Source organism: Pteropus alecto, unplaced genomic scaffold (genome assembly GCF_000325575.1).
Source record: "Pteropus alecto unplaced genomic scaffold, ASM32557v1 scaffold40, whole genome shotgun sequence".
In the NCBI taxonomy this organism is placed as follows: domain Eukaryota; kingdom Metazoa; phylum Chordata; class Mammalia; order Chiroptera; family Pteropodidae; genus Pteropus; species Pteropus alecto.
In genome coordinates this window covers 18,016,483-18,028,416 of record NW_006431919.1, presented here as the reverse complement: position 1 = coordinate 18,028,416, position 11,934 = coordinate 18,016,483, and the positions used below count along the sequence as shown (strand labels likewise).

Sequence of the window (11,934 nt, the reverse complement as noted above, 5' to 3'; positions counted from 1 at the left end):
GCTGACCTTCAGGAAAAGCAAAAGAAGTTTCCACCACCGGTTTCAAAATCATAAGCAATAGAAACAGGAAATTTTCTTACTAAGCATGAAATATGTAAGATTCAGAAATACTCTTCGTCTTGCCCTCGGCCAAGGTCCCGAGCGTTCCCTGAGTATTCTCAGGAGCTCTGTAGGTGCCCCAGGACCGCTGAGAACGGATAACTTCTGTCCAGCGTTTGCCAAGTGCCCAGCCTGGTACCCAGCGCTCTCTGTGAATGGTGCACTTGACCCTCACAACAGCCCTGTTGTGGGTGCCAGTCTCATCTCCGTTTTACAGGCGAGAGAACTGAGATCCACTGGGCAGGTCAAGGTCACAGACAGAGAGAGGCAAAGCCAGGCTCAGAGCCAGGCAGTCGGCTCCAGAATGTACACTGTCTTGAGGCCAGACGCCGAGAATGATAGCTTTTGTCCTGCCTCGGTAAACCCCCCTTCCTCTTAGAGGGTCCGATTCACCTCCCCAGGAAAATGCAAAGCAAATGGCAGAAACTTTAATCCGCTGAACACCTTTGATGTCAAAGGGAGGGACTAGGAACTTACTTGGAAAGACTTGAAATCCAGTAATAAACCCAGGACATCTTCCTTAAAAAACATGCCATTGCTAGGATCCTAGACTTTGCACTGGCGAAGCCTGTGGGTGCACAGCTGTTCCTAGCGGGAAGCGTAGTCACGATGAAGGTCACGATGCCTCCTTCCTCAGAGGCTTAAGGCAGAAAGCAAGATGCTAGCTAAGCAGCCCAGGACAAGTCATTGCCAGCTCGGTGGCACCGTCGGTCTATACCCAGTGACTCATGGGTGCAAACAGTATAATTTTATGAACTCTGGCTCTTCGTTCGTGCCAAGGCCTTCCCCCAGCTATGTCACTCGACAGGCCACTCCCCACCTCACCCATGCCACTTAGATGGTGGGGGACGACAAGCACCTCCTGTCTCTTTCCACGTGGTCAAGAGGTATCGAGCAGCCCCCCCGGTGCAGTGATAGGATCCTAAGATTCACCGTGAATCTCTACGGGCAGCTCTTGACAAGAGAAAATTAATGCTGCCTTTTCCTTACGTTACACTACTGCCTGATAAAACATTTTTTATTCTTCCAAATACCTGTAGAGAAACAAAGCAACAACAGCATCGACAGCAGCTATAATAATAGCTATCATTTTTCATTTTTCGAGTGGGCCAGGCCCTTAGCCAGAACTTTCCCTGGATCATCACAATTATCATTTAATAGCCCTTAAAGATAGAGGTTACTCTCCCCATTCGGGAGGGAAATGAAGCTGTGAGGTTGAAGACCTCCCTCTGAGGTTCGATTCCTACTTTCCAGCTTGGGAACTGGTGAGACGCTTGAGTGAAGCCAGGTGTCAGGGACAGACCCCAAACCTTCTTGCCTTTTGGCCTGTTCTCTACCCACTAGATCTGAGAAAGGCTCATTGGTCCCCAGATAGGGCAAGGGTTTTTCCCTTTGGTCAAATACATCCCCACTACACAAGAAGGGCGCTGTGAAATGCCCTTCCTTCAAGATGCCCCTGGAAGAGGCAAACCGCGTAATGCAGAGAAATTCATGAAATTCATTCATCCCCAATCCACATTCGTCTATTAGAAACAGCATGTTAGCCTCGAGAGTAGGTGATGGGAAACTAGTTTATATGTCAATAATATATTCCCGGAGCCAAGAAGACTGACTGCCTTTTTAGAGAAGTCTTTCCGTAAACTAGAGGTTTTGAAGTCCCCTCTCCCCTGAATTTCAGAGGCAGTAAATCACTGTAGCTCTCCGGTGTCTCCTCCCTGGAGACATGGCCTGTGGGGCCACGGGACCCTCACTTCCGAAGGGCCCTGCCATCATTTAGAACAAACACATCACCCCCTACCCCAGCCCGCTCTAGAAATGCAGGTGCCCCCCTGAAGGGAAGCCTGGGCCTCTTTTAGGAACACCCACTGAGGCTGCACCCATGTCCTCCGGCCTCCTGCTAAGCCAGCACCTCTGACAGCGGGTCCCACCTAATCCCAGCTCCCCGCAAAGCCCCACTCCCTCCCCTTCCGAAGCCCGGGACTCCGGACTCCGCCGTGTTCTTCAAGCTGAATTGACCAAGTTTTTTGTTGTTTTTTTTTTAACTGTCTTAACCAATGTTGGTACAAAGAATCTTGTCAGGCCCCAAACGTCAAGAAGGTCATTCAAGACTGTGCAGCACTGGTCACAGACAAGAAAATGAGAGCTGAAACCATAGTCACCCCAGAATTCGCATCACCCCCATTCCTCATCCCCATTTACCCGCAGACACTCTCACATTCAGTTAAAGTGGTTCCCCTCTGCTCCCCTCACCTCTTCCCGCCCCACTGTCTCCATATCAACCACCTCGGCCCCCACACACCCTGTCACTGGGTGCTGGCAGCCTCCAGGCACGTCCCCAGGCATGTCCCCTTCCAAGTGTTTTTAAAAATCCTTTAGCCTTGCTGACACCCAGTCAAGAGAGCTGGGCTTTGTCATTAGACAAGGGCTAAGCTCGCAGCCTGAGAAGGCAGGCACCAGGCCAGCTGGGGACAGGGCTTAGATTAACACACCCCTCCTGATGGCAGTCCACAGCTCTGTCCTCCGGGGAGAGGGCCAGGGGCAGAAGAGCGTGGGCATGGATCCGGCCTTCTCAGTTCCCCTCGGGTCTGAGAGCTCGCCCGGCGGGCAGACCAGCCTGGCGAAGGAGGCCAGAAGGCATCACGAGAGCCCTCCCCTACCCTGGGGAAAGACACTTGAAGACGAGCATCAGTTTAGTGTCCCCAAAAGACAGAGTCTCAGCCCCCGCAATTTGCTCATCCAGCCCCAGAAAGTGGCAGATACACCCCTGAGCTCCCCGCGGCAGTCAGGTGCTAGTTTTCAAAAGATGGAAGGAAACGAGCAGGAACTGAGCATTTCCATTGTGTCACACCCCGTCGTCCTCGTCATCGTCACGGCCTGCCCATCAGCCACGCACTGTCAGACTCCAGAGGCATCCAGTTGGCCTTAAAAGTCTGCTCTAGCAGCCAGAGCCTTCCTCCCCTCCACTCTCAGCCCAGCCCCACCCCTTCCCAGCCCAGAAGCTTCCGAAAGCCACCTTCACCACACCCTGAATCCATTGAATCCATCTTGACATCTGCAAAATGAGAACAGGTCACTCAATTACATCTTGAGGGCCGATTCATAAAAATGGCAGTGAACTACTTCCCAAAAGTCTTAAAACACAATCTGCTCTTCCTGCCTAGCAACCACCGCCAATCTGCAAAGAAAAGATTAAGGAGCCAGGTGGTCCAGGCTGGCAGAGGCAAAGTCTTGCTCCTTAGATGTGATCGCACATTCCAGAGTGATTTCTCTGCCCATGCTCATGGTTAGATAGATCCAGAAACTCTACTAGCCGAGATCTGCTTAAGAATGCTGGTTAGCCCCATGAAACATTCCAGACCCCACTCGGGGATGCTAAAAGGCCAGTAAGATGTAAGAAAGTCTTAGTGAGTGGTCCGGTCCATGAGAGCCTATTGCTGGGGACGCCTCTCCCCAGATGGGCCCATGAATATAAAACGCAGGCACGCTGCTCCCACCTTCCGCACACATCTCGCATCCCCAAGAGGAGGTCTACGCAGTGCGGTCCTTCCTACAGTACTTCATCTAAAGAAAGACCCGGGGTGGCTGGAATGGCCCTAGCAACTGGCCCTCCCCTCCGGAACCGAGCACGTTTATTTCACAGACGGCTGGCTTTCGTCCCAAACACACAGGCCCCTCGTGGCGAGCCCTCACCTCCGGTTCTGGGGGAGCCCAGGCTGAAGGACAGAGCTGCTTAGACAGCCACCCCACTACCAACAAAGATGCACCCCGTGAGACATGACAGTCCCAGGGAGGCGTCCCCCCTCTCCCCTTGATCCAGACCGCACCAGGTGCGGAGGGAGATGCAGCCAGAAACTCCCACAAGCACCTTTCTTCATCACGAGCCGAAACCAGGGACCATCTCAGACCTGGGGACGGTTTCGTGGGAGCCTTGCTTAGAGCAGGCTTGCCCGGGAGGGTGATACCCAGTGCAAAGCCAGGCAGCCTGTCCTATCGACGCCATGCGTGGGGCTCCCCAAGCTCTAAATCTTCAGTGGCTCCTCCTTTCCTGCCAAAAAAAAACTCTTCGGTTTGGGGTTCAAGGCCCACCCCAGACACGCCCACGCTCTCCCGTCCTCTGCACGGTTTGAGCTGGCACCCTCACCACCCTGTCCCCAGAGATCTTCCTTCATCATACGCACCCACGCCTTGTCACGGGCCCTTTTTCTTAGGGTGGGCTCTGTCCCGAGCCTCCGTCTCTCTCCACTGCCTGGCACGGAGCCTCATCCGTAGTGGCCACACGGTGAGCGGGGGTTGAGGCCAGTGCCCCGCAGAACACGGGGAAAGGCTGGGAGCAATTCCAGAAAGCCGAGCTCTGGCTCTCCCACCTCTCTTTCCTGGCGCGGTCCCTGCCCTGAGGCCCATGCGGGACCAGTTCCGTGCTCAGTGCCTCTCTCTGCTCCCAACCTCCAGGCCGTACATGGACCTCGTGAACCTGCTGCTGACCTGTGGGGAGGACGTGAGGGAGGCCATCACCCACAGCGTGCAGACTCAGTGCGAGCAGAGCTGGGGGAGCCTCTGCTCCATCCTGAGCTTCTGCACCTCGGCCGTGCAGAGGCCCCCCACGGCGGCCCCCAAGCAGCAGCTGCAGGTGGACAAAGCCAGGGTCTCCAGGACCAGCCACGGGGAAGCAGGTCACCACGCCTCGGAGCCCAGCAGCAGGGAGACCGGCCGGAGCGCCAAGGGCGAGCGAGGCAGCCGGGGCCAGCCAAGCGCCCACGCCCAGGGCGCAGCGGCCGGCCGCGGGGCCCAGGGAGCCTCCAGAAGCAGTGAGTGGGAGGACGACCGGTCGGAGTTTTCTGATATCCGGAGGTGAAACAAAAGGCCCGCCCGGGGAATCTTTCCTCCACGCCGTCCATTTTCTTCTCTATGGACATTCCAAAACATTTGCCATTAAAGAGGGGGGATGTCACACGCAGGATTTGGTGGGGATCGTGGACTCGATGACGGTGTCTGTTAGCAGAATTCACACAGGCGAGGCGGGGGACCCCCTGAGCAGCAGCGAGGTCCCAGCTGGGCCCGGCGGGCACCACGCTCACTCCTCCTGAGCGAATGTGCCATGCGTCCTTGCAACTTTGTCTCTGTCCCTCCATGGAGCCACTGGGCGGCGGCCCGCGGTTTCCTCTGCTGGGGGGACAGTGGGCCGGGGTGGGGGCAGCAGGGCCTGGACCACGCACTTGGCGATGGGCCCGCCCCGCAGCTTCCGGGGCAAAAGGGTGAGAGGAAGCAGGGGCTTTGTGGGCGCTTGGTGCCAGATAGAAATTCGCTTTCTTGAGGTTTGGAGCTGCTTGGTGGGGGGTGGGGGGGTTTGCTAAGTGTCACTTCTGAGCCATTGTTCTGTCCGGGGGGGCTCCCTGTCTGAGGGAGTGGCCCCCTGTTTGTATTTTAACCACTGCTTCATTTCTTGGTTTCACTTTTTTATTTATCCAGTTCTATCTATATATCTGTCTTCTAAATAAATGGCTTTCAAACAAAGCAACTGGGTCATTAAAACCAGCTCAGAGGTAACACAAACAAAAACGGTACATCTTTGGGAGGCTGATTTTTTTTTTTTTTTTTAAGTGTTATTTTAAAAGGAATTCTATAACTGCCTGGCGGGGGCTCGGAGCCACGTGGGGCGAGCCTCACACCTGGGGGAAGGTGCACGTGCCAGGACGATGCCTGACAGACCCCTCAGCATCTCATCACGTCACCTTGACCATCGGCCAAGGTCACCTGGAGGGTGGAAAGGGGACAAGGGAAGAAAGGCCACTAGTAATTCCCATCCGAGAATGCCGGCCTTTCACGTGCGTGGAGGCAACAGCTGGAAATCACTGAGGGGCGGGATTTCTCAGCTCCGGGCTGGACATTGAGCAACCAGGAGTCGGTGGAGAAAAGGAAGGCGGGGAGCAGGGGGAGGAGGACAGGGTGTCGGCGGAGGATTTCTTCCCGTTACTTCCAGCGTTTCTCACTCAGGCCTTCTCTTTTTCTCTCCTCATCGGTATCAAATTAAAGGTTCTTCTTTCTTGCAGCCAACACTCCACTAGGAGCCCAGGATTGCAAGGAGGGCAGGGGGACGAGGGTTCTGGGCCAGGTCCCCTCCAGAGCAGGGTCACAAGGTCTTCCAGAGAGTAAATGCGCTGTTCTCAGTTTGGCACGTCATGGGGTTCCTGTCGCAGCCACCCGACCCGACTCTGCCATCTTAGCACAAAAGCAGACACCCGTAGACAGCACATCACAAACAGGCCTGGCCCCATGCCGGGACCCTTTCACAGGCGCCCAGCTTGCCTCTGGGGCCTGAGATTGCTGACTCCTGCTCTAGCGGGAGGGCCAGAAAGAACGCGTCCTCTGTTTCGATCAGCTCCTTGCTCTCCCTCGGAGCAACCTGAGGCCAGAGATAAAGAAGCCAAACTTGTCTACTCTAAAAACGACTTGCTCTGGAGAAACATCCTTACCCAAAACATGGCTAGTATTTATGTCCCCCAAATCTGGCCTCGTCACCTCCAGGACGTGGGGCCGGAGGGTCATCCCCACAGTCTTTCCTGACCCGGGCTGGAAAGAAGCCACTCGGGCATTGGGGGCAGGGCGACAAAGTGCCAGGGATGGAGGGGGCGGGGAGGAGAAGCACCTGGAAGGAGCTGGAGCTGCAGAAAGCAGGAGACAGAGCAGTCACCCAGCTCCGCCCGCCGGCACCAGCGGGAGGAGGAGGGCTGTGTCGGGCTCTGCCATGGGAACCGAGCACAAACCGTGGCTGTCTCCTCCATGCCACGGGCCACTGCAGCACGCCGAGTGTTGTACTTACATCACTCGGAAGCAGAGACATTCTCCTGGGTTGCTGGGTCAGCTGTTCATTCGCTGGCCGGCTCCTGGGCTGCGTGTGTGGAAGGCATCACTTCCATGTTCCTCTCAGTGTAAACACGCCCCATGTATCACTCCTATTCTAAATAGTTGTCATTTGTATTTATAACTGCACTGTTTTCTCCTTGAGGCATAAAATCGCTTCCTGTGTTCGTGGCAACCCCTTCACTAATCTCTCTTGTAGATTCTTCACGCTCCTGGTTCGCTTCTTCCTGAAAGTCAGGTGGACCGCATTTAATTCTGGTCCCTGATGTTCTAGTATAGAGTAGGGTTTGTTGCTAAGGTTCTTTTGCTCAAAACTGAGGGCAAGTCCACATTCCCGTGAGCGGTGGCAGAGGCTTTTGTGCCATCGAAACTGTGAGCAAAGCCATACAGCTTTCCCCAGGGGCCTGCCTCGGAGGAAGGATGTGGATTTCCAAATAAAGATCCGATGTTTATTTTCAGCTTTGCATCTTAACAAGACGATGCGAACCACCCCTCCTTTGTATCAATAAATAGCCCCGTTCTTCTGAAAACGAGAGGACTGAGTCTAACCCAACGAACGCTGACACCCAAAACTAAACAAACAGAAAACGCTGTGGTCGTGCTTTGACACACATGCACACGGAAAGAGACAAACTTAAACTCGAATCAAGTAAAAGGCTTCACTACGCCTTGGAGAAACGAGGCTGCCAGGGCCCGTTTCCTAAGGAAGAGGAACCTCGCCCGAACCCAGAACTGGCACCACGTGAGCTCGCTAAGTCACAACAGCTGTTTCTGTTGCGGATTTAGGCGGCAGGATCTGTCCATTGTCACAGGGCGTTCTTTCCTCCAAGCATTGATAAAGGTTTTAAATAAATGGCTTCCACTCGAGTAGGGTTATTGTCTGGGAGTGCTTTGGACGTCCAGTGCAGAGAGGGTGGGCTGTGAGTCCTTTTAAAATGCCGGATATTCAGTTTACAGGGAGGTGGACCAGGTGAAGGCCACCTGGCGCTCTCCTCCATCAGAGGGAGAAAGCCTGGGTCCAAAACCCCACCTGAGTCACCCAGGCCAAGAAGAGACTGAACTCCATGCACTGGGCCTGGAACTGCCAGCCTCGTGGCCATTAGCGAGGCCCCCACAGCTCTCTCTCTGGTCTCACCTTTGAGACTCCCCTGGGGCCTGGCTGCCTGTTCTTCCAGGCTGACCCTTCGGCAGATGCCACCAGCATAACGGCTCAGTGGCCTGGTCCAAGCAGGGAAGTTCACCAGCTCCTCCCCAGCTCTCCCTTAGACTGACCCTGGCATCTGCACTCTGTGCCAGGCACACTGTTCATACATTGTCCCACAAGGGGCAGGAATTATCATCCCACTTCACAGGTGGAGGGACTGAGGTATGGAAAGGTAAAGCGACTCGTCCCAAACTGTGTGCGTAGCCCGTAGGAGGTCTCGACTCAAACCCAGATGAGCGACTCAGAGCCCACGTGCTTGGCCTCCCTCAGGCCCAGCTTCTCCACACTTGATTTATTTTTAATTTCAACCAATCAGCATTATTCCTATTTTACCTGAGGCTTCAAGAAAGCATCATTACACTCTTCTATGTATAGCGCCTGGCCTCGGAGGAGTTTTGCTTTAGAACGGAAAGAAAAATTGGTGCCCTCACCTTTCCTCTCTGCAAAGAGTCAAATTTCAGTTCAGATGAGGGAGCGCGGGAGAATCCTGGAGTCTGATCGCTTTGCCGTGCATGTGGTTAATTTTTTTAAAGGCTCTTCTCAGGTGCCACCGGGAAAAGTGTTTTGGGAGCGACTGGCTTTTGTGGTCACGTGGCAAGAACTTTCTGCACGAAACCCACCGCTCGCCGGCCCTGTCTGAGAAGCCAGGCCCCCCCTGAAATCTTCACCTCTGTCGTCATTCATCCTCATCGTGATGGTTGTGGTCGCTTCTGGATCTGTCGTGGGCCCCATGCGCTGCCCGGTGCTTTGCAGACGTTATCCATAAGTTCCGTTTTACCCGCGAAGAAACTGAGGCTCAGGGGCATCTTAATGTGCCTAGAACCAGTCACGAGGCTGGCGAGCTCCGGGAATGGCACGCCAGCTCTACCCAATCTGACTCAGCATCTCTCACTCCAGGTGTCAGATCGCGGGTTAAATACACCACATTCGGAAGCACAGCCGCCGCCCCCCGCCCTCCAGACGGTGCCAAGCCATCGGCGGGGAAGTGATCACGCTGCAGCAGGATGAGAGCAGAAGGACCTCCACATACGCTGGGATTCAAGGAGGCTGGAGCCGCGCGCCCCAAAACCCGGAGGCAGAAATCTGAATTTATTCTAAAGTCAGCAGAAAAGAAAGCCCCCTCCCCTGCCAAGAAGGGGACAGGCCTTGGCCAGAGAGGAGGTTTCATGGGAAATTATTTTCTGTGGGCAGAGAAAAGTGATACAAGCCTTGGGCTGGGAGTCCTCCGTTGCTGCCTGCATCAGCAGTTCGGTTTTTATCGCTCCCCGAAAAAGAACACACGCAGAAGAGCCACTCCCTCAGAAGAATGGGGGGAAGGCCGCAAAGACGGGCCCCACTAGGATGGACCCTGCCCTTCCGCAGATCCCAGCCTAGTGGCACCTGGGGTCGGCACCCACCTCGCCACCATTTCACTTCGGGGCTGCCCGGATGAGCTCAGACGCGGGAGGGACGAGAAGGCCCCTCCAAGGAACTCTCAGACGCAGGGCAATTGTTCACAAGGTACGGAGGAGAATCACCTGGTTCCGTTTTCCATTAGACAGTTTCCAGAATGTTTTACGGTTCTTAAAATTAAAGGGGCAGGGCCCACATACAAAGCAGTGGCATGCTAAAGGGGATGGGGACCGTCGGCCCGCTCGCCCTCCCGAGTCACAGATAACACTCAGCACGGGACTGAGGGCGCCTGAGAGGGCTTCATGCCCGAAGAACGACCAGGCCCTAGAATTCCGTCTCGGTTGTTTATGGCTATGTCAACAATCCGTGTCCCAAACTCAATAGATTGAGACGACAATTTTCTTTGGCAGAGACCATGAGGTCGGAGGTCACACGTGTCACTTTTCCACACAGTTTTGTCTCTCCAGCAGCCCCGTCACTGCGCGATGCGAATGAATGAATGATGAACGAATGAGAGAAACCTTTCGTCTAAAAGGTGCAGATTGCCAAATCAGGTAAGTTTCAATTCGCGTTAACTCCTGGAGAAAATATATCCTGTGTCCTTGCCAGGACATCGACGTGTCATAGGATCAGTGAGCGGGTGTCGAAATTAAAATCACTGGGAAGCCTGTCATTTTGGACTCAAGAGACATGGATAGAAATATCAACCCAGCCACTTACTCATCTTGCACCAGGTCAATCTCTTTCTTTAAACAATAACTGAAAAAATAAATCAGAACTGGGCCTGAGACCTTGGCAAATTAGTTAAATTTCCCAGGCCTGTTTCTCCAGCTACAAAATATGAACCCTAACAGCTCCCCTGCTTCCTTTGAAGGGGTGGTAAGGATGGAATGACCGAGCTAGGAAATGCTTGGGAAACTGAGACGCCATGTCAACGGTGGCCGTTATTTCTCCTGACCGTTCCGGAAGCTTCTATCTAATGCCAAGAGCACAGACAAGGAGCCGGCTGCCCCGTCCTTCGCCCGTCCTGATAGTTCTCCGAGGGAGGAGTCACGCCTTTCATGGCCAGGACAGAGGACTGGATGGGACCCTCTGGGTGGGAGAGTCCTTGGCTCTCGCCAGGCGTGAGTCTCGAGGGGCAAGCTCGGCCAGACAGCGACAGGGCCGTGCAGGGAGCGGAGGGCCTTCCTGCCAGGCTGTCTGCAAACCCCGAGGCGAGGTACCCACAGAAAAGCCAGTGTTAAACCTTCTTAATGAGAAAGGAAAGCAGAGGCTGACAGAGACGGGGCAGGAAAGGGAATCGGGGCCAGAGCCCACTCCACTCTGTGCCAACGTTCCTAAGAGTCTGACATTTGGAAAAGAACTGGGCCGGAGGAGCCAAGGATTTGGGACAGGGCTCCTTCCGGCTCCCGGGAGTGTCGAGAAGAAGAGAAGGAGGAGGAGGAAAATGACTCAGCTGAAATGAAGAGAAATGGATTTTTAAACAGCGCGATGACGAAAGGCACAAAGGGACGACCCGCAGCCCCAGGATGGGGTCCAAGCGCCTCCTCGGAGGAAGTGGGGCAGATTTGCAAAAAGCTAGCGTGCTCACCAGGGTTTCCAGGCCAAGAATAACACCCCGCAAATGGAGAGCGTCTCCTGGGCCCGCCAGGCCCGCCGGGCCCTTGGTCCCAGGGGCTGGCGCCCATGTCTGGCAGGAGAAAGGTTGAAGTGGCCCCGCAGTGCAGAAGCTTCTCCGCACTTGAGATTCTGAAGAGGGAGCGAGTTCCGTCACACAGGAGCTGGGTGGAAACCCAGATCGCGTTCGCCCAGCAGGGCAAGGCCAGGAGCAGGGCCCACTGCCCTGCCCCGGTCCATCCAGAGCCTGGGGGCCGGGGGCGGGGGGCGTGAGGGAAAAGGAGGTGGAAGGAGGCTCCCTTCGCAGAAGTTGGCACAACCCCATCCCCTCCAACAGCGTGTGTTCTCCTGGGAGCATGCAGGGCAGGGAGGCCAGCGGAGCCGGGAGCTCAAGGACCCATATGGGACCCCGGGTAGGGGTCAGCTGATCAAAGCCCACTGGCCCCACTGTCTAAAGCATGGCTGAGGTGGGGAGCCTCCACCACCTCTTCTGAGAGAGCTCCCTTACTGGATCCCCTACATTCTGGCAGAGTTCCTGGCCCCCCAGACACATTGCATGAGAGACGCCATTCCTCTAGGCCATTCAAACAGGGCCAGAACCTGAGAAGGGGGCTCTGGCCTCCTGGTGGCTGCAGCTATGCAGAAGGTACAGGGCCAGCTGCCCTCCTCGGCCCCTCCCTGCCAGCCACGACTGTCCTGGGATTCCTTTATCGATCTGCTGTCCTACACAGACACCCGGAGGCATGTCCGTATTCCCAGGGTCG

At 55.2% G+C, this 11,934-nt stretch overlaps 1 protein-coding gene across 1 annotated transcript in view; it reads left to right on the top strand.

Moving 5' to 3' along the window:
• STC2 (stanniocalcin 2) overlaps positions 1 to 5,610 on the top strand; it is an 11,216-nt gene extending 5,606 nt beyond the window's left edge. The window contains exon 4 of the mRNA XM_006906524.3: positions 4,549 to 5,610. Within this exon, the coding sequence (XP_006906586.1) occupies positions 4,549 to 4,951 (403 nt within the window). The 3' untranslated portion in view covers positions 4,952 to 5,610. The remainder of the gene's footprint in view (positions 1 to 4,548) is intronic.
• The last annotated feature ends 6,324 nt before the right edge of the window (positions 5,611 to 11,934 follow it).